We start from the raw sequence: 22,590 nt of genomic DNA on the forward strand, positions 1-22,590 counted from the left end.
CCCCTTCCCCTGCCAAGGTAACCAGAGTAGATGAATTTCTCAAAATGGCATTGCAGAACATGAGGCAAAAAAAGATAAAATGTAATGGTCCTGGCATGATTGCTAAAATGATAGGTGTGGGGCTTTCAGAGCCTTGGCTGCTCTGTGTTGAGTGTCAGGGCTTGAAAGGTTTTCTCATTAGCTTTTATATGTTTTCTATCAACAATGAAACAATCCAGGCAGTAGATATCTGAAAGAAGATTTCTGTTCATGGATAGTTGAAGTCACTATTCATTAGTAACATGATTCAATAGTGATCAGACTGTTTTATATCTAGAATGTGCTTTGTGTTGTGTTACAGTGATTCATTCTTAATTTCATGTTGGCTGTCTGGTGTAATACACCTAAAAGCTCTATAAAATCCCTGTAGTGCTGGCAGTTTTCAGAGATTTGGGTAAGAAAGACCTAATTGATGCCTTATATATTCTTGGATCCTCCCTACAGATATTTTTTGTTGCTTGTGGTGCCTGTTCTGTGCTTTTCTCTGCCCTTTCAAAGAACTAATGCACAGGAAGAGCTGATTTATTTGGTGCCAGGAAGCATAAGCTTGTTGAAGAGTCCATTCAGTTGCACAGTGGTTCAAAATTACCACTATTTGAAACCTCTGCTTTTTCTGATCAAATAAATTCTGTATAATATGGCAAAATATTTCATTAATATGACATTGTTTTCCTGATTCTCATTACTTTCTTTGGGCTGTAGGGCAGCAGTGTCACTTTGGTTTGAAAAGCTTCTTGCACAGATGTTGTTGCAGAGAAACTCAAGTAATATATAAACAAGTAATATTGAGGGCTGTGCTGTTGTAGTTGCTGGAGTTCATCTGGGCCACAGAGCCAAAGAAGTTCCAAGGCATTAATTCATAAATGGTTCCTTTTTTCACCTGATGACAAAAGTTAATATATCAAACCTTGTCCATTTCTTACTAATAAAACAGTATTGGGAGAGATGGAGAGCTGAAAACACAGACACACACACACACATATACACTTGGTGTTGAAACTCACCTGAACCTTCCCTGTGAGACCATTTCTGCAGCCAAATTTTGTAGGGCTGGCAGTGCCACGAGAGGGTCTGACCCAGAGGATGAGAAGCCTTCAGCAGAGCAGATGCTCTACTTCTGAGACCCTCTTCTTTTTTTGTGGCCGCTACTTCCGGAAAAAAAGTGAAAATAAATGAAAGAAAATAAACTAAATTCAGTAAATTTCATATTTTTAAAATAGTAAGGATTCAGTGAATGGGTTTTCTTTTATTTTATGTGTTTGTGGAGGGGAGCTTAGCTCAACATCTTGCACAGTCCTTACTTTTGTGATTTGAGAGGTAATTGAAGAATCTGTAATATCCCATTGGTTTGATCACAATTCCTGCTCATGACATGTTATAATGAATATATTGCTTATAAATAACATTTTGAATGTATAAGGTTGTACAGAGATAATTACACAGCTGAAATGCATTGGCACAAGGCCAAAGGTTGAGCACTTTCCACCATCCCTCCTAAACGGAATAACTTCACTTTATGAAGTGTATCATCAGATATTGTTTTCATTACTCTCAGAGGGCAAATTAAGGTTAATAAAAATCCATTTGAGATTACCCATATATGTGAATATTAGTATTTTTAGAAATTTTCTTTGTCAATTACATTTCTCAATGACTGTGTTTATGTGAATACAAGTACGTAGGTCAAGGCTTCAGCTCATGTTTCTACAATTTCAAACTGTTTTACCTCTCTTAGACAGATTTCCTCTAAACTGGATTGTGAGACCCTGCAAGGTTTTTCAAACTGAGCAAAGCTGGGTGCACTCCTTCCACTAAGCTGTGGTTTCTCACATGCCCTGAGTCTCGCTGTTCTGGGTTTCACTTGACCCACGTAGAAGCCATTTGACTCCTCTGCTTCAGTCCTCAAATCCAGTATTTGTATATCCTTGTCTTTAAATTTTATGTTAAATAGCATATTCTTCATACAAGGCAACCCAGCATTTTGTTAACTCTTCAGCAGTCTGAGAAGCCCTTTAATAGAGCTGAAGGGGAGGAATGGTTTTCCATTTTCTGTGATAAGTTAGTTATATCTATAATCTGAAATAGCGCACACATACTGGAGTCACCTGTTCCCATACTCTGCTTTTACAACATTATCCTCTCACTGCAAGTGTCCTCTTTTCACTCTGCTGCTGCATGCCCTTCCCCTCTTCCTACTTCCCAAGAAAGAAGGTTGCCATTGGTTGCCTTCTTACTTGATACCAGAGCTGTGTCTGCCTCTTACCATAAGAAGAAGCAATATAAGAAATGGCCTAGTGTACAGAAATTTCAACCCATATTATTTACTCATATTTAATATGTATAATCTTTCAGCCTCTGTGAGGTTGAGGGACTTTGTTTTTCCAGAGATGGTATCTTTATCACTTGGTGGACTTTTTTGGTCTATGAATTCGAATTTTTAAAAATCTGTGTACTATCTTAGCACAAAGAATAGCTTTGGGCAGAGTTATCCTATTGGTAACATTTTGGTGTAATTTTTAAAAGAAAGGTGTTTTTCTCACTCCAAAAAATTAAAATAAGAAATTAGTAAGTTGCTTTTGTTAATCTTAACATTAAATGAAAACATTTGTCACTAACTGGTTAACCTTGTCAGTCTATTGCAATGCAGTATTGAAGAACAAAGCATTAGAAAAACAAAAGAGAAATAATGATTGGGAATGGTTGGAGGTAAAATACATAAAGTTGCCACTTAAAAATCTATGCCACTTGCTAGGCTAGGCTTGTTTGTTTTAGGATTTTTTTATTTGTTGAATGAAACAGTGTCTGAGCAACATTTCTCTACAGGTTATTGACATGCCAGAACACAATCCTGGAGATATGGGCGGAACAATGAGACTGGGGAAGAGGAGGACTGTTTTTAAAACTGAAAATTCTGTTTTAAGTAAGTTATTTTTCTGCTCTTATGACTTTGCCTTCTGGATAGGAGCTTTGTAACACAGAAAATCAAAAAATGCTATAATCTTAAGCAAACAGTTAGGTGACAGCTTCCCTGAGCTCGTTCACTCTGATCCTGTTATTTACATTTACTGAGAATTGAAGTGAAAAAAAGAAATGAGAGGCATCTGTAACTCCCAGTGAAACTGTCACTGAGGGTCCAATGCTTTTTTAAAAGCAATGAGTAAAATGTTGAGAAAACTGAAATTCTTCTCATGGCAGTTTAATTCATTATGTTCTTGAGAAGGTCAGAGTGCTTTCTTCCTGTTTTCTAGCTTGATCCTGGAAGCAGTCTTGTTTTGGGAAAGCAAAGTATGTGTTGCAGAAAAGGAAAATTATTTGCTGTAATGGGACACTTCACATAACAAAATAAAAGAAACCAGAATATAGAAAAAATTATTTAATTAGATCTATGTGTATTTTAAAATTGAAGTAATATTTGTGTCCTATTAATCAGCCCATTGTACAGTAGTAATATAGATGATGCTGCAAAAGTGTGAAAAGTAGTTTCTTGTCCATTAACTAAATATATGTGTATTTCTTATATTGCCCTGCCCCAATATTGATCTGAGGTATTCTCTATTTAGCTATGTTAAATTTAAGGAATGTATCCTTCTGAGTACTTAAAAATTACATCTACTTCAGCAGGAGACCAGAGAGTGTAATACCACATGCACACTTGATGAAAAATCTGCAATTCTAGAGATGCCCATACTAGTGATCTAACTAGCCTAGGTGATACTTTGCCTATGTGTGATATAAATATGCATATCACAATGTACAAGTTGTTGTGTGACCTAAACACTTCTGCAAAAGTTAATAAAAATTAACATGTGTTGTAACTCTTGACCAATATTAAGAGTTGCTTAAATCTGTTTAGATCTTTGGAAAGAATAATAAGCTATGGTAGTTTAACAGGAAATCTGATTTATTTTTCTTATGTTTTACAACTTGGATGAAAATAATAGTTTTGAAAAGGTGGTCCCTTAAAATTAAGACATACACCATACTTTGTAAAATAGCAGTACTATTATTCTACAATTTCTGAAGATGTTCATGGCAGTTTAGTTCATGTACCAATCCCCTAGCAAGACAGTAATTCTCATGACCTTAGTGTAAATTGAGAGCAAAGTTTGAGCCATGATTAAAAGTAAGAGATATGATTGAAATCTGGTTTACTGCATATCTCAAACTTGCTCCTAGTTGCTATGAAAGGCAGAGTGTTCGAGATGACGCACAGAAGACTGCCAGAGTCATTGGGGTAATGAGATCAGGAAAACAGAGAAAAACAATATTCTCTGTTCTTTGGAGGTACTATGCCAGGTGCCATGCATAATCTATTAAAATGGAACAGATGCTACTAAAAGGCTTCCTTCCCTGCATCTTTTGTGTACAACTGTTGTAAAACCCTGAAGGGATTTTACATTGCTGGCTCACTCAGACTTTTTTCTTTAAAGCTTTACAATTTAAATTAGTTAAACTGTGTTTAGAGTCTAGTTTGCCTAAGCTATTTCTAGTCAAGGAATGTTGAATATGAATCCTGAATAAAGTCAGGTAAGAGTGAATTAAAAGAAACTAGTCATCACTCAGGATGAGTGATGAGTGTTCTTCCACTCAGGAAGAACAGAAAAATGCAGTGAGATGAGTAAGGTCTTGTTGTGTTTAACAACTGTTAAATGTGACTTCTTTGAGGTTTGAATTACAAGGAATAATTGTAACAATTATTAAAGCAACACATGGGCTTTTAATTTCTCTTTTGTTGTATACTCAGGGAAGCTTTATGGTGATGAAATGTTTGTAGAGGAGCGACACAGGCATCGCTATGAGGTAAGCACTGCCCTTTGTATGGGTCCACTCCTCTGTATGCAAACATCTGGGATAAGGTGCCTGAATACTTTCAGAATACTGGCATTCAAGGAGACACACATGAGGTGGACTCCTGGAGTTATCTCTGAGGTAGTCCAGAAGAGATCTGACTCTTATCAGTGTCTCTAAAGGGCCTTGAACTATCAGATTTGTGCATGCTGTAACTGATTCAGGTTAAGAATATTAACCTTCCTTAAAAGGGAGGAGAACGTGATGGTGGCAAACCTGCTCAAGTTTGGATATTAACTGAGTGGTTAAAACATCATCAAGGAAATGAGACAGCTCACTGCAGAGCTCTTCAGTTTGAAGGAAGAGTTGCATTCCAGCTTTTGTCATAACCACTGAAATTCCCTCCTCAAAGGGGAGGTCAGTAGGCATCTAGTTGGCCATTTAAAAAGGGGGAATTCAGGCTGCTTGGTTTCAAAAGAGCAGCAAGCAGAAGGGACCCTGGCTTTAATTTTTGAGTGTTGCATAGTAACTTTTAAAATTACTGATTCATCTCTTTATTAATAAACATGTCCACTTTTACAAATTTATGCCAGAGTTGTTAAAACAAGAAAGCAAAAGTTCCCAACCATTACCCAATTCTCTTCATTCTTGTATGCCTGTAAAAACCATTACAATTAACTGCCACTGTTGGTTAAATCGAAAAATAAACAGAACTACCATTGTTATTGCTTTCAATGTTTCAGGTGAACCCAGAATTGACTCACTGCTTTGAAGAGAAAGGTTTAAAATTTGTTGGCCATGATACAGAAGGGAACAGGATGGAAATTATTGAACTAGAGAGTGAGTGTCTTATTTATTTGAATTATTTACTGCATCTGTTAAAACTGTATGAACTATAAACTATAGGTTGTTGAATGACATGTAGGCACAATATTTAGCTGTCTTAACAGCCAAGATCATTTTGGGGGATACTGCTAACTCCACTTATGTATTACAATGGGTGAAAATTCAGAGTAGGTTAGGAAAAGTCTCAAACTTTGCAAAGACTGTGCATGTATTTGATTATATGGGACAAATGTGCTCCTTTTCCAAAAGGTCCTAAATCTAGCTCAGGGGGATTTGGCTAAGTAGAATCATTGAGTGATTTGGGTGGTCATATAGTCCAACCTTCTGCTTCAGCACAGGTTCTACCTGCAAATATAGGTCAGGTTCTCCAGAGTTGTATCAGTCAAGATTTGAGTACCTCCAAGTATGCTGTTGCATGGACTTCAAACCACTCCTGACTGTTCTTTGAATCCAGGTGTCTGGCCATTTTTTTAACACACTTTGTAGTCCACCCATAGTCTACAGCTTCCAACTTAAAGGGTAGGAAACCATAGGAAAAGCTTTGCTAAAGTCAGAATTAAGGAAAGCCAGTGCTCTCCCTGCATCCAAAGACAGATTCTTCTCAGGCTTGTTGTGCCAGTCTTCCTCACCTTCATGTTCTGAAGGTCAGGAGTTTTCTGTGGTTCCTTGGATCCTTCTTTTTGTCTTGAAGAAGGGCATGGTGACTGCCTTTTCCTACTCATCAGAGACCTCTGGCTTTTTATAGATTTTTACCTATATCCCAGTTTCACAGTGACATTGCCCTGCTCCCTAAGCACCCTCAAATATTCTTGGTCAGGTTCCAATATGTGTTTTATTTTTCCCAATTTATGTTTCATTTATGGAATATGTATACATTCAGTATAGGCAAAGGATAATACATTACTGGAGTGTATCACCTACAGAGTCTGTGAAATCTTCATCCTTGCAGCAGAGACCTTCAAAACTTGACAAAGCTGTCAGCAGCCTGATTTAACTTTGAGTTTGTCCCTGCTTTGAGCATATTGTTCTGAATAGACATGCATAAATAGATACTGGAAACCAAAATACCATGAAAATAACATGATAAATGTAAACTTTGTGACTTCTCTGATTGTGCCCCTCTCTCTCCACCCTTACATGTTGGTACAGGTTTATTATTCAGTTTTTATGAATCAGAGGGTAATTTTTCTTTGGTTTGCCTTACTAACCTTCTGCCTCTGTTGTCCGTTGCTTTTTGTGGAAAGAAGTTTTCTGCTGCCTCACCCTTAAATTGACATGTGCTTCTCTGGCTTCTGGACTCTAGTCTGAAATCTTCAATAAGGTTTTTTCCTAAAAGTTTTTCTACTATCTTCTTCCTACATTGTGTAATTTTCTTTGATATCTATCTTGTAGATCACCCATATTTTGTGGGAGTTCAGTTCCACCCAGAATTTTCCTCAAGACCTATGAAACCTTCACCTCCATACCTTGGACTGTTGCTGGCAGCAACTGGGACACTGAATGCATACCTGCAGCGTGGATGTAAATTGTCTCCAAGGTAATCTTTCTTTGTTGCTTGCCTGCATTTGACAGTCATATTTTTGGAGGGACTATCCCATCCTTCAATTCAGAAGCCCAGAAGAGGAAAGGGAGTTCTTCATGTATTGATTTACTTGTGACTGAGTGCCTGTCATATACCTGGGTGTAAAATAACCTGTAAGCAGAAAGTACAGTTCCTCACTTCTTCCTTTTCAGAGGCTATTAGGGCTAGAGCCAGAACTCCACATTACAATCAGAAAAAAGTAAAAAAACCTTAATAAATTCAAATGAAGATAGCAGCCTCCTGTGTTAACTTCCATTGACGGTAGCTTCATAAGGAAAGAAATTTGCTAGAGGATCAAGCAATGAAGTGAAATTCGTACCTAGCTGTACTTGAATGATGGTAACAACAACAAAGAAAGCACTGATTTTATTTTGCAGTAACTAAATAATAAGTACTATCTTTCAGAGACAGGCCTGAAATAAAACAGTTGGGATACCTTTAGACTTACAGAAGGATTTGGATCTAGGTCAGAACTCAGTCCTTGGTCTCTTGGACAAGAAGCTTTGGTTTATTGAATGTACCAATGTTTTTTTATCCAGGGTTAACTAATTCTTGTTTATTTCAATGGTATTAAGAACAGTTAAAATTTCAATATAATAGCAATAATAAAGAATTCAGAAGGATGCCTTGGGCACAGTAACAAAAAATTTTAAAAAATCATAAAATGATTGAATAATAACATTGAACAGATCCAACTCTGGCATTTTGGCTTTTCCTCTAAACAAGACACCAAACTTATTAATTCTGTGGGTTGGGCTTTTTTTTTTTCCCTGAGTCTTGTGTTCTATTAAAATAAGTTGTGTTTGTTAGGAGAGAAATAGAAATTTTATTCAAGTTTGAGTATTAATGGGAAAACAGCCAAGCCGGACCAGACCAATCTGTTTTGGTTCCCTACTCCTTTATGGGTATCAATTTTTATTCACTCTGCCTGGTTGTGCAGTGATGTACATACAAAGAGAATGAATTTCTGAGCTGCAAACCAGAGCTTGATTGAAACACTCCTGTTACCTTAGCCTGTTATTGCTAGAAGCAGTTATAATGTTAGCTACCTTTTAAAAGGTGTGCTGGTGAAATACACAGATCAAATTTTTGCGGTGCTTGGCAAGGCAGAGTCTTCCATCACTGTGATCTTCAGCATAACAGAGTGCTCTTGGTGGGCACTCTGACTTACACTTCACAGGCCCCAATATCCTTACTTACACTGCTTTGTCCCATAAGTAACCATATTTATTTCTCTGAGATAAAGAAAAATTACTTTTTTTCAATAAGTGATCTGCATGCATCCTGCTAATTTACATCCCTTAGTGTTATATGCTATCTAACCCTGACCTAAAGTTTCAGCCATTACTGAATTGCCTCACTTAGACTTATTTGAATTAATCATTCAAAATGTATACCCAACTCTTTTTCTTCATGTTCATAGAATAAACTCCTACCAAATCTTAAACATTTAGCAAAGACAAAAATCCATACTCCAAAACTTAATCTATAAAATTGCAGTTTTGCTATTTATCTAGTTAGACATCAATCAAGCAATACCCCTGTGTCTTGAGAAAGATCATTGGAATAGGAAGGCATTTTGAGGCTAAAAGAGGAAGATTTTGTATGGAAGAATGTTCAGGAGGGAATTGCAGTTAGTTACAGCACACACACTCATATTAACATACCCAGCTGCTGAGTGCAAAGCTTTTCCAATGTAAACCTTTAAACCCCAGAGTGCTGGTGATGTCATTCAGTTGTAAAGCTAAGGCATGCCCTAGCAAGGCTGAAATAAATCTGAGGAGAGGATTTTCTGCACACCTCATCCAGCACCACCCACCTGAGTTTTAGTTGGGCTGTGGACTAGAGCAAAGTAAGCTGGCAGAGAATTTGTGGAGACCAGCAAGCTGAGCAGATTACCAAAGCAAGGCTACCATAAACACTAAAGAGAGAGTGAATGATGAAGTCCTGAGACAAAAGGAAATGGGTATTTCAGCATGAGAGTCTTAACAGGAAACTATTACTCCAGAATATTTAATAGCCCCATAATTAGGGTGTGATTTTAGAATATTTGACACCTGGACAGAAGCCCTAGCTTGTAAGCAAAGCTAATAATAACTTCAAGGATGCATTACTACTTCTGGGAGAGTGCCCTAAATAAATGAAAGTGAATAAACTGTCTCTTAAATTTTTGTAAGGCCTAGTCTGGTACAGATGTAGGCCCACACGGGCATGAGCATACCTAGTTTGAAACTGGATTGCATCCTCTGGGGAAAATTTAGTTCCTAGAAATGTCAGTGTATACACCAAGAGACAGTCAAGAACTGACCAAAGAGTAGCTCAGTGATTAATTGTTACTTATTTACCTGAAGTACTAGTTGGGCTCCCAAGTTGCCTTTGTGGTTTCAGCCTCTTGTGCTTCATGGCATGAGTGCCCAACCATCAAAGCTCTGCACTTCATTTCCTTGTGAATGGCTTTAGATCATGACCTTTTCCAAACCTTTCCATGGAAATACTGAAGTCACCATTTCATATAGAAGTGAGGAATGTGGTGGGAGGCTGCCAGTTTACATTTTCATCTTCAAGGACAGAGAAAACCAAAACTACATGAGACTCAAAAGTGTACAATACCCACAGATATGCTGCTTTAAAAGAGAACACAAAGGGTTTTAACAGGAAACTAGTGGAGGAAGAGGGGAACTTCACATGTAATGTTGTTGGCTTTTACTGAGACTTACGTAGTTTCATTTGAAAAAATTAATAAAAACTGACTTCTTTGGGAACAGTATAATATGGTTGCAAAATCACTGGTGTACAATAAAGCCATGTTGCTTGTTTTGTTTTGATGTGTTTTTTCCCCTTATCCAGTTTAGCATCAGCAGGCTTTATTTCTTCTTTGTCTACAACCAGCACCTTTATTAATGGCCTGCAAGAGTAAGCCTGACTGCATTAATTATATTTGCAAATAATGTCATTTGAATAAGAGATGAAAGCGCTATTCAGAACAAAGAAGTAACAAAAAATATATAGGGAATTTAGTAATCTCTGTTGAATATAATGACATCTTTGGAGGAAGAAGATAAGAAGCTAAAGGTAAATAATTTAAACACAAATATCCAGTACAAGGGAGGAAATGTAGGAAATGAGAGGTGTTCCTAGCTGAGTAAGTGTAGGCAACACTGACTACTGCAAAAAAAAACCTGTGCAAAGCATTAGTGAATATGCTAATGTGAAGTACCAATCCAGTGCCATCTAGTCACAGAGTACTCTTGAGTTCTAGGAAAAATATTAATGAAAGATGACCTATGAGCTGTGTTCAGAGACAAAGAACAAAGAAAAAAAGCCAGAGAACAGAAGGAATGGTACATTAAATGAAACACCAAAAACCTCAGAAAATTTGCCCATATGGTGCTTACTGCATTAGCATGGTCCAGCTCTCTCTCAGACCAGCTGTGGAGGAAAGCACCTATGAACAGGACAGAAACCAGCCTGTGTGACCTGTTCTGTGCCTGATGTCCCCTGTACATTGTCCCCAGTCAAGAACACATTTGGCACAGCATCATGCTTCTGCCATTGGCTGAATCCAGACTTGTGATTTGATGGAAATGGGATTTGAAGATTGTCAGGAGAGCAGCAAGAGAGGGGCTGCTCCATGAAAAGTGGCACTCCAGGAGCCAGGGGTGGGAGCTGTCCTGGTAGGGATGGTGTCCTCAGTCAGTACCACAGTTGCCACAGAAGGCAAGTGCTCTGGCTCCAGTAACCTTCCAGTGGTGCAGGTCCCAGGTGGGGATGGTTGGGACAGCAAAGACTCTGTTACCCTCAGAGCTCTTACAGAAAACTACAGAAAAGTTTTAAAGAAAATCCTTTATTGACCATACTGGCACTTAGTAATGGCTAGTAATGTCATTTAACTTTGTTATTTAAATGTTAGATGTTTACAGTGAAAACCCTTCTGAGCTAGTGACCTCAAGCCTTTTTCTGCAGTTGTTAAGTGAAAATGCACTTTAAGGACCCAAATAACTCATTATAACTGTTCTGTGGGTCTGTTATGCATTACATGCTGCCAGAGCCTGTTTCTCTGCAGTGATTGTAGGGAGCTGCTGGTGCCAGTCCCAGATGAAGATTTTATCCTAGGCCCAGTTATGTGAGGGCAGGGGGCTCACAGGTCAGAACTGGGGAGTTTTGGGTTTGTGCTGAGGGATTCCCAAATGAAATGACGTTTTATGGAGGCATAGGGTTATATCATGATGACCATCATTTTAAATGATGATCATGATTTTAAATGATAAATTTTTTATGACTGTAAATGATATCTGTGATTTTTATGACCATATAATAGTCATAAACATATGTACCAAGAATATGGGTGACTGCAATTATAACCATTTCACAATCAAATATTCATTTATTCAAAAGAATGTTTTAATGACACAGTAATTTTAATAATTAGGCTTTTTTGTGGGGAAATAAATTACAATAATTTGCAGATTTTGTTTTGCTGAGTCCTCAAAAGCTAAACAACTTAAACAATTGCAGTCTGTACTAAATTTATCTGTACTTCATGTATCTTTAATTTGCACTGAGGAAGAAATGCACTTAGCTTGGCACCTTGCAGGGTATAGCATTACTGTAGCAATTATTTTAATTCCTTATGTTTCTGGAAAAGGAGTTTTTTGTCAATTGTACATTAAAAATGAATGAAAGAAAAGCTTCCCTGAAACTGCTGCTTTGTTTCTAAAGAATATTAATCTGGATTTTCCGAGTGAAAACCAGAAAGTTCATTGTATCCATTTTACAAGAGTGAGGTGACCAAAATTCTTAATCTAAAGTGACTGACTAGATCCAGTGACCCTGCATTGAGTTTTGTTATGTTTTTTTTCTTGGCCACCACTTTATACTTGAGATCCCACAAAAACAAACAAACAAAATCTGTTGGGGTTAGGTCTTAGATCTGGTGGCCTCAGATTTGCTCAGTACCTCCTTGTTGTTGTCCACTGTTGTAAGAATTGTTACAAATAAGATGAAGTGGGCGTCGGGCTCCTGCACAAGATAATTACTGATTAATTTGAACACAGACTGAGAGAAAACTTGCTGAAGCAAATGTAAGCACATTTTTTCAGTGGTTGGCTCAGTGTGGAAAAGAATTTCATTAAAGAAAGCTGGGTTTATTTGGTTTCTCGCCACTACCATTTTCACAGCCAGCAGATTTAAGTAAGGTTACTGAATATTACCAACTGTGAGCACAAAGCATCCATTTGGGTTTTGTGTTTAATATCTGTGTACAACTCATTGTAATTTGGAACAAAGTACACATTTATTCCAAAGAGAAAAGATGGCTTGCTTCTGGTTAATGCCACCTACAGTTTTCCTTCAGATTACACATGATACTAATATGTTTGACATCAGAGGAAATCTCAAAAACCTGACACCAACGCTGGTTGAAGCTGTAGGCACACAGGTGTAGATATGCCAAGTTTCACGAGTCCCTCTTTGCTTTCAAGTCCACTGGCAGCCTAACTCTTCAAGTTCAGGTTTCCTTGGAGGCCAGTTGTTATTTTTAAGATGATGCCACAGGTTCTGGGTATGCTTAGACAAATCATTCAAGCAGCTGAACCTGAGGGGCTGACAGCTACCTGAGTCTGAAGCCCAAGGGCTGATCCTTACCTGGGTATTTCCCTGCCTTTCTTGCCCTATGGCCTGCTTGTGAGACATCAAACTGACTTTCACCCCATAGAGCAGCCCTAAAGAAGGGGAGACTGTGAGGTGCTACTGCAGAAGTCAAGAATGTGATGATGTCAGCCCTTCTCTGTGTCAAATCTTGTACTGAAATTGGGCAGTGTGGGAACAGGAACAAAATTGTCATAAGCTGAGTTGTTTTAGCCTCTGCACTAGTGGCCAGGTGAGCCTCAGTTTTGGCAAACTGAAAACAGGCTTAAGAAGTTTGGGTGGTAAGTCAGTGAAATCACAGAAGCATCCACTTTTGTGGGCAAATCCCTCTCAAAGGGATTTGTCACTGAGTGGGGGAGCACCTATGAGGAGAGTGCTGGGTGGGGATCAGCACCTGACTGCTTCCAGGAGATTAAGCTGGGCAGTTGTCCACTCACCCCATTGGTTGGTGAGCACTTCTACTTAAGCATCTGACTCCCATCCTGTGTTGTTTACAGAGCTCTGGCATGTTTGTGGGCTGGGATTGTTACTGGGCAGCAGAGCTAATTAAAAAAAAAGAAGTCCTCTGAAGACTTGGGACTTAAATCATGGCTGTCATAAGATTGTGCAGTTCTCTACAATCAGTTTTCCTCTCTGCTCTGTGGACAGTATTTGCTATTTTGCTGTGATGTGAAAATGCAAAACTGTTTTAATAATACTGCATTTTTGTTCCATGTTTCCATGGGTACTTTCAGAAAAAAGTAAGTACAACGTTGGTGATGTTGTGTTTGTCTGTGTGCATCTGGCATGCTTGATCATACTGTTAACAACACTTTCCTCACTTGAACTGTGTAATTGATCACCAGCTGATGAAATGATCCAATTGAGCATTTCACACTAGCCTGATGTGACGCACCCTTTATAAGAGCCACATCAGCAGTGTGTGTGTCACACAGACAAGGGCAGAATGCTATAGTAAAGTCTTAATGTTAGGACAGCCAGAATATCTATGCTGTTTTACACAAATTTGGTACACTGACTTGCTGTAACTGTGGGAAACTTTCCTAACAGAGGTAGAAATTAAATGAGGTGACTTGGTGCCATTCCTCCTGTCCCACTCTGTTTAAGTGTCTGTTTTTTTACCTATTCTTTCTTTAGTTTTCATTTTCTCTCAAAGAAGAGAGAGTGAAATTCAGGCTACAAAGCAGTGCTCAGTAGCAAGTAGCAGAGTAGCTGAGTGCAGTTTTTTTACTGTTCCACAGTGCAGTCTCATTAGAGACTATGGGGCTGCATGGCTCCCTTGAAGCAGTGCCCAGCAGGCAATCACTGATAAGGCAGTCACTGATAAGGCTCTGTCTGGGTGGGCCATGTGCTCCATGTCTCAGTAGGAGATCATGCCCAGAGATGGGGAACACGACATGAGTGGGGTCCTGTTGTCTGGAGGATGAAGGGGTGTGTGGTAAAGGGGAGGTGTCACAGGACAGTTGTGCAGTCAGTGCCTGCCATGGAGTTGGCACCCAAGGCTGTCATGATCCCACACAAATGGGGTCTGAGATCCCTCCTGTGCTGTGCTAACCATGGCCTGGGCTCTGGAGGGTCACAGGACTGACCACAATTATTGCTGCTCAAATGCACTTAATCTGTTCCCTGTGCTGCCTTTGCTGGCTTCTCATCTGGGGAAATTAAAACATCTGGAAAACAGACTGCAGAATGAAGTGTAGTAGGGAGGAGTTGAGGCTGGAGGCACTTCTGAAGTGCACTTAAATTTAAGATAAACTTGGAGACCCAATAGACACTAACTGAAAATGTGGTTTTTGGGCATTACTTTCTCTCAGTCACTGTGGTGATTCCTGTTCTTCACTGTTTCCTTGTTCTTACCACTTATAAAACAATCACTTGCATGGCAATTTGGTCTCTGAAAACCAGTCTGCTTCTCTCAGGATACAACAAAAGGGGATAAAACCTCTAGAAAAACTGTCAGGATATTGCTTGGTGCAATGAAAATTTTTGTGTTCTTAGTAAAAGAGCAAGAACTATAATTTAAGTGTAGAATTGTGAGCTAATAAAGTTGTCTTAAATTTGATTGAGTTGTCTTAACTTAATGATTTTCTTTACCGTAAGGGAGAAATTCCTTTTATTTTAGCTCTGAATACCTGTTATTATCTATCATGTTAACCATGATCTTAGACACACAGCACCAGCAAAATGCAGAATGAATGTACAGGAGTCAAGCAAAAAGAAATTGAATGTACTGTTTATCAGGTAGAGCATTATTTTGCATCAGGTCTTAAACTCCAGACTTCAGCCTATTCCATTAGAGGAAGATGTTCTAAAATACCGTGTTTTTAGCATGAGCCTAAAGAAGTTTTCTGGAAATGGGTTGCATTTGAGGAAAGTGTTGATCATATGCATCATGGGTTGGAGGGCTTGAAATGAAATATTTGGTTTAGATCTTTCTGAATTCTTATTGGTTCCAACAGTGACAGCTACAGTGACCTAAGTGATGACAGCTCTCCAGAAAAAGAGTTTCCTTATTCTGACACAAGCTGAAATGATTGTATGTGAGCACAGAAATGGATGATGCTATTGAGGTAAACTGAAATGTTTTGATACTGCTTTATGACACTGATTTATTTTAGACTTAAAACAGGAAATAAAGTTAACTTAATTCTCCCATTTGTGTCAAGTCCCATCTGAGAGCTTATGTCTTCTTTCTTGTCTGTAGCATTTAATTGTTTTCCTCTTCTGCTGCTTAACTCTGAAAATGAGATGTTAAAGTCTGCTAAGTATTTTGGGTACATCTTTTATGTAGGATGCTGTACAAAACCAAGTTGTGTGTTTGAAGATATATTAAAAATGCAATTTAAAATTATATTTCATTTTTTTGTGTCTTCAGTTTACAATTTAGAATCACTTCAATTACATTGTGTAGACATTATTTTTTATTTTGCCTTAATATTCACCCGTAATTGCATTGATGCATTGATACAACAAAGACATCCCAACATAAATACTTGTATTTAATCTGCAGAGTGATAGAGATACAAACAGGTTTTATAAAATTGTAGCTTTGTTTGCCATAGCTTTTGCCAGAGTGATGTTGGATTGGTTGTTTATTCACCTTTAAACATGGTAGTCATAGATTTCCTTTTGGTTTGGAGGTTGTATTTCCTGTGAGACCCCTGATCTCTGCAGGATCTGGGCTTGAGACTTGGTCTTACTTTATTTTTCCTATGCAGATTCATCAGAGCTGGGGCTGGTATGAGTCTCCCATTCAGCTTTTCCGTATTTCTGAGCATTTTGTGAGGAGGGCACAACTTTCCCCTCTGAACATGTCTCACATGGTGTTGACACTGAGCAGCTCTGCTGAGCAGACAATTAAGGCTACATATGAACAGCATTTCTACCTGATGGTTCCTGATCCAAGTAGTGGCATGAGATACTAGAAACTGGAGTTCAGTCCTTAGATGCATGGGTTTCTTCTGTGATTTTCAATTGAATTCTTTTTTGCTCTCCTGTACTACATGTTAATGATCTCTCCCCAAATCGTGAGAGCAAAGAACAGAATGTTAAGAGATTAAATGACCTGGTACATGTACATACAGTACTGATACCTGCCCTAAAATAACCAAAAAATAAGTAGACAAGATGTTCCTTTTCACTCTTGCCTGGATCCTTCCCACCTCCAAACATCACAATGGTTCTGTTTCTTGAGACCAACACCAGGTACAGGACAGTCCCTCTGGAAAAGCCCTTGCTTTCCTCAATGGAATTTATGGATGGTAGTTCTCTGTTTACTGTTGCAGGTGACTTGTTCAGTCCTTGCATGAATGCACTTTTGTGATGCTTTTAAGTGGTTATCAATAGTCAAGCTGATTTTGTTTGAACATGTCACTAGTGGATAACAATTGTTATTCAACAGAATTACTCTAGAAAAGATTAAATAACTAAATCCAGATATCAAAAAATAAGAAAAGCATTGGCTTTTTTTTTATCTCATGGTTAATTCTACCCATTAATCAGAGCTGGATACACATGTAGATTATATTTAGCTTTGTGGTTTCACTTTAGATAAAATGCATCTACTCATAGAATTTACTTAAGACTACTTTGAAATGAGTAAAAAAATTTGAGTGAAAATTACATAATCATGAAATAAACTGAGTTAAAGATGAAATATTTTTAATAATTGATATTTTAAAATTTATTCTTCCTTCCTCTCCCTCTTTTTATGTTACAGAAAACTTGGGAACAGGACAATATTGAATAGAAGAAAGTAGAAGAGTAAGCTGCTTGCAGTTCTCATACTGTTTCTTCCTCTGCTATGTTCAATAATTCTCATTACAGATGACAGTTTTACTGTTCTGTAGCAAAAACTGTTCTGTGTAAATGCTGCTTCAAAAGTTACCAAACAGTTGTGCCCCTTAGCTGTTAATCATTATCTTGTCCTATATTCCAGAGTGATCTCAGGTGAATATGTATCAATTCACTAGTTCACAGCTTTCTTGATTTGAAGAAAGATTTGACTAGTTTCAGTTTGCCTTGGAACAGGAAGAATAAATGCATTAGCTCTTGGGAATGAGGCGGGGAATGCACTAAAGCATTTAAGAGAAAATTGTCTTTCTCTTGAGCAGTAGAAAACCATTTCAGGTTTTTTTCCTGTTAAGTTTGTGTATATATATATTTATTACTTTTTTTGCTGTTCAATATGTACAATGAAAAATGGTTGCTGTATCTCAGCTCTATGTGATTATAGTAATTAATGTTGGATACAAGTTTTTTCACTTTGCTTTTATAAGCGATTTGATTTCACATAAATCCATTTGCTCTATTTCTCCTGGAAGTCTGATAATGCTGAACATAATTCTGACCTACAAAATTACAGAAGTGATGTTAGAAGGTGGTTTCATATTTGTATTTTGTAAGAGAGAAAGTAAATACGTTAATATATTAAACTCCAGTTTTAACACTTTTGTGAAAGTTGTAGAAAAACCAGTCATAAACCTGGGGTGTTATCTGGGGTCCAGCTGTGCCACACTCAGTTAGTTATAGTAAATAAGTATGAAGCAAATTAAGTAAGGCTCACCCTTGTTTTCCTGCATCCTGTGACCACTCCATCATCGTAGCACTTATTCCCCAATAGAATGGAATGATGTGTTTTAATTAGAAATCACAAGTTATTTCACTGCATCACAACTCAGACAGCCCTGCAAAGCCAGGGCTGGAGCCTGAACCACTGGGACAGAAGAGGAAAGTGAGAGATGCTGCTCTGGATGTAAGGCAGCATTAAGGTGTAAGGGGTGTAAGCATCCTATTAGCATTGGAGCAGTATCAAACCTGTCACAGAAAGTGAATCTGAGCTGTGTAACTGATGGGCTCCAGATGCTTGGGGCACACTTTCCTATAAAGAAAAATTCTGAATTTTGAGAGTTGTGTTTAATTTTGGTTTTGGGTAAAGTGTCTTTAGTTCATCAAAAGTCAATATCTGCACAAAAATAAGAAGCACCATGTTCCTTATTACAGCTTGGTAAAACAGCAAGTTTGGGGCTGTGCATTGCTCTAGAAAATCTCAGGTTACACAGCAAATTTGTTTTTTCACTAAAAGAAGCTTTAATGATAATGAAACATAAAATGCATTTTTATGGCTGCACTTTCCTAAAGTAGTTTGTGAATATGTGCCTTAGAAATACTGACAGCAGAATTGGTGTCACTGTATGTCTTCCCCAATGAGACACTGGCCACTGCTTTGTGAAAAGTGAAGAATTTCCTAAGATTGTAATGTGCAAATGTATTTTCAAAACATTTTCAATAAATTGTGTTATTTGGAAGTGTTTGGGTACCTGCTAAAGAATCACAGTGCCAATTGTGAACTGTGGTGTTAAAGAGAGAATTCATCATTAAATCATGAAGCTGTGCTTGTTTGTAAGGAAGGGAGCAGCATGCAAGTTTGGATGGGACTGCAGGGTAGGTATTGCACTTCACTGATTCTGTGATCAGAGCTGGATCCTACTGAGTGTCTGCAGTCCAGTGTTGCATCTCAGCAGTGTGGGTTCCTGTTTCACTGTCAGCTTTACAGGTGAGCTCCTTTACCACCTGCCTAACATATTTAATGTGTACTAAGCTGAGATTGCTTCCCATTATTTGACTGCTTGGAGACATAACCTGCATGTGCTAGTGGGTAATGCCTGCAGAGGTTGGGTATAGTGAGGAGGATTTTCTTGACCAAACAGACTGTTCCTCATCAGGGAATTCTTGTGAGAGGGTGGGCCAGATGCTGCATTAGTTTGCTGTTTTTCTGAAGCCATATTAATATCAGACAGAGTGTGACTGTTTATTCAGAGTAGTACCAAAAAAGGCTTACTTGACCTCAGATTCATGGGACTCTGGCATACTACTTCTGAAATTCTCTAGAGGCATCTAAGCCCTGGCTTTCCAGGAAGACCCTGGAAGTTTTGAGCAATACCTTAAAAGTAGAGGTTGAGTTCTCTGCAAGAACCTGTGTAAGCAGGAATTGCAGCCCAAAGCTAAAGGAAGTTTTCAGGAGAGAAAAGGCAGATCATCAACAATCATAAGGGCAGGGTCTTGCTGCCCAAAATGATGTGGAGGATGATAAGGGAGAATCAAGTGTAAAAGCAACAAACCAGCCTGAGCTAACCTCCTCAGGAGAACTGTTACAGCTGCCATGGCAATGCAAATGAAATTTCCTCCCCAAACTCTGTATCAATGACAGAAGGGAGTGTGATTACAGCCTAGAGGACTTCTCAGCTGGCAGCAAAGCCAGATCAGCACAAGTGAACAGGGGCTGTGGAAACCTGTGTGGGACTGGCTGAAGCTCATTTCCCTCAACTTTGCTGTCTGCATACGTGAGGTGAGCAAAATCTGCTGAAAAAGGGAGTGAGGTGGAGCAGGGGGCAATCAGAATAACATTGCTCTTGGGAGAGCATGTGGCCTCTTCCAACATGCTGCAGAAGGTCACTCCCTCAGCTTGACAGGGAAGTAGACAAATGATACAGTTGTTTCTGTACCTAGGACTGAATAACAGCTCATCCTTGCACACAAGCGGAAGGAGGCTTCTTCCCCGGGACATCTGCATGGGAGCTGTGGTGTATTTCTGTGCCTCAGCATTTTATCCCATACAGTGCTCAAGTTTTCCCTGCTTGCAAAGTGAATTGGTAGCTGTTAGCTCTGTGATAACTTCCAGACAAACTCTTCCTCTTATCATTTCACCCTGTCCCACTGTTGACACAGTTAGTACTTTGTTCAGGGATTTCTCACATTTTCTCAGGCAGCAGCCTTTGTATTTTTGATGACAATGAACTTAGTATTTCAGCTATTTCTCCCTTTATTGGGTACTGTCTAGATTTTTCAGGTATTCAGTTGTGTCTGAATTGGTAACTAGCATGTGCTAACAAGGTGAAATTAATTGAGAGCTTACCTACGATAATTGCATTTAAAAAGTTTGCATATGTTCTACTATGCAGCAGGCTCATATTTGTACAGATGCCCTAAAATGGCTTAGAATATTTACATCAGCATCTATTAGATGCCCAAAGAAAATATCTGTGTTGCCTTACTTGGAAATTCCCTCTGACTAGCAATTTCAGAAATGCTGATTTTCCAATCTCTGGTTGATTGTCTTGATTTTATCTGTAAACATTTTTTAAACTTTTTTTTTCATGTGAATTAAACTTTTCATAGAACACAGAAGTGGACCAGTTCTATTGTTCTTTATTCATATAAAAGTAAGTAATCTTGAGTACTGTCTGGTTTCTTGCTCTCTAAAATACCTCAGGGGCTGCAAGATTTAACATCCTGCTGTGACCTAGCTGACCTACTGCTGGAATAAACTCTATTAAAATGTCTTTCATCTTGTGAAAATTGTGTACTTTAATCTTTAGACTTTGATGATTTGTTTATATATTAAATATTTTCCCTGCTTGTAACATTCTAATTCATTTGAAGAAATTGGTTGCCTTATTGGACTCCTGGTAACCTGCTCTCACAAATTTGCATCAGAGCCTAGAAAACCAGTTTTTCCTGATGTGTGGACAACATTCTGTATTTCAGGAGTGCTCCTGGAAAGGTAAGGCTATTGGCTATTTTTTCTACTTCTATGGACCCGCAGTTAATAATTTAAGGAAAGCTGGGAGATGCTAGTGAAGTTCACAGTAGCATCCTTTGGATAACTTAAGGACTGACCCAAGTCTTGGATTAAAGTATAATCCAAGATTCCATATATTTAAAGGAGTAGTTAGGATAGTCTGCTCTGAGCTTCTGCATAACATATCCTCATCCAATAGCAGCTGAGCAATAAAATCTGAGCAATAAAAATATGACCTCAGGTGTCTTTTTGTTTGAATATCACTTGTGCTACCTTTGGAACATGGTCCTCATTGCCTAAATACAGATTTGCAATTTGAAGAAGCAGTGCAGTTTTGGAGCAAACCTTCTCATCACATGTGATTGAGTTCCCACAGCAGCTGTTGTGCACTAGACCTCAGAATCCTGTTCAGGAAATAAAATTCAAAGATTCATTCCAAAACCTGTTCTAATTCAGTTCTGGACCCACCCAGGGAAGAACACTCCACAGAATGCCTCTGTGTGGATGTTGTATTCACCTTCCTATCAGCCTTATTGTTGTGTGGTTTTTTGTTGTTGTTGGTTTTTGTTTGTTTGTATTTTTTATTGTTGAAAGCTTCCTCAAGGTTCCACACAGGTACCATGCTCTGAGTGCTGGGGATGTGTTTTCATGTAAGACCAGAAACCAGGCAGCACAGTCCTGGAGTCACCTGAGCTGGTCGTCTTTGAGCTTGGTAAGTGTCCTACTTGATGATGGGACACAGCAAAATACAGCATCACAGGCAGTCCTTTGGGCCTTGTGGGCCATGCTTGCATCAGCACCTGCACTGCTAAATATTGATGCCTAGGTGTGAGCTACTCACCACAGGCTCCTTTTGTCCTCAGCAGACAAACCAGGAACTTTTCAGTCAGCCTTAGCAGATGAGGTGAATTATCTGTGGGTATTGTTTCTTTCTTGGCGTGAACCTTAAAAAAGAGCCTGGTCCAAATGGCTAAGATACATATATTTGGTCAGATGATTGTATTCCTGATAGGTGTAGGTGCTGGACTGGGAATCAGTCACTACTTGCTGTCATCACATTACAAAAGTTCCATACCTTCTTGGTGATTTCTCATGTGCAGCTCCTCACAGCACCAACTCCTTCTTCATAAAGCAACCAAACTCCACCTCTTTCCACAGCACAGACAACAAGCTCCAACTCTCTCCTCATCTAGCTAACCCACTCTTTTGTAGCACTCTTCTTCCTATTGGACACAGCTGTGCCCTATTAAGGGCAGGCCTGTTCCTAATCTTTGGTGATTAGTACAGCTGCAACTCCTCAGGGGTGACATTACCTTCTGCACTACCTTTATTTTCTTACATTCTATCCCTCCACAACTACCATCTACTCATTGTTACTAATCAGCTAGATATATCTAGCTGATTAGTAACAATGGTTTTTGGGTGCTCAGTTGAGCAGTCTCAGCCCCAGACAGGCTGAACTTCCTCAGAATACAAAATTCATTCTTCTCTTGGGCCTCAAACCCATTTTTGTATTAGTCAAAGCCTTGACTATAGCAACCCTTTCTTGTTGAAGCCCAGCCAGGGGCCTGTCCCTGTGTGTCCCCAGTGTGGGTGCTTGGGTAAACAT

At 38.7% G+C, this 22,590-nt stretch overlaps 1 protein-coding gene across 2 annotated transcripts in view; it reads left to right on the forward strand.

Annotated features, from left to right (window-relative positions):
* Window positions 1-20,742, forward strand: part of CTPS2 (CTP synthase 2) — a 61,104-nt gene extending 40,362 nt beyond the window's left edge. For both annotated transcript variants that reach the window (XM_071430473.1, XM_071430474.1), the window contains exons 14-19: window positions 2,863-2,959; window positions 4,784-4,839; window positions 5,571-5,667; window positions 7,066-7,210; window positions 15,361-15,471; window positions 17,121-20,742. In XM_071430473.1, coding sequence (XP_071286574.1) covers window positions 2,863-2,959; window positions 4,784-4,839; window positions 5,571-5,667; window positions 7,066-7,210; window positions 15,361-15,430 — 465 coding nt within the window. In that variant the 3' untranslated portion in view covers window positions 15,431-15,471; window positions 17,121-20,742. The remainder of the gene's footprint in view (window positions 1-2,862; window positions 2,960-4,783; window positions 4,840-5,570; window positions 5,668-7,065; window positions 7,211-15,360; window positions 15,472-17,120) is intronic.
* The last annotated feature ends 1,848 nt before the right edge of the window (window positions 20,743-22,590 follow it).

This window comes from Agelaius tricolor, unplaced genomic scaffold, assembly GCF_023055355.1.
Source record: "Agelaius tricolor isolate 1412-34295 unplaced genomic scaffold, bAgeTri1.0.p SCAF_7, whole genome shotgun sequence".
NCBI lineage: Eukaryota > Metazoa > Chordata > Aves > Passeriformes > Icteridae > Agelaius > Agelaius tricolor.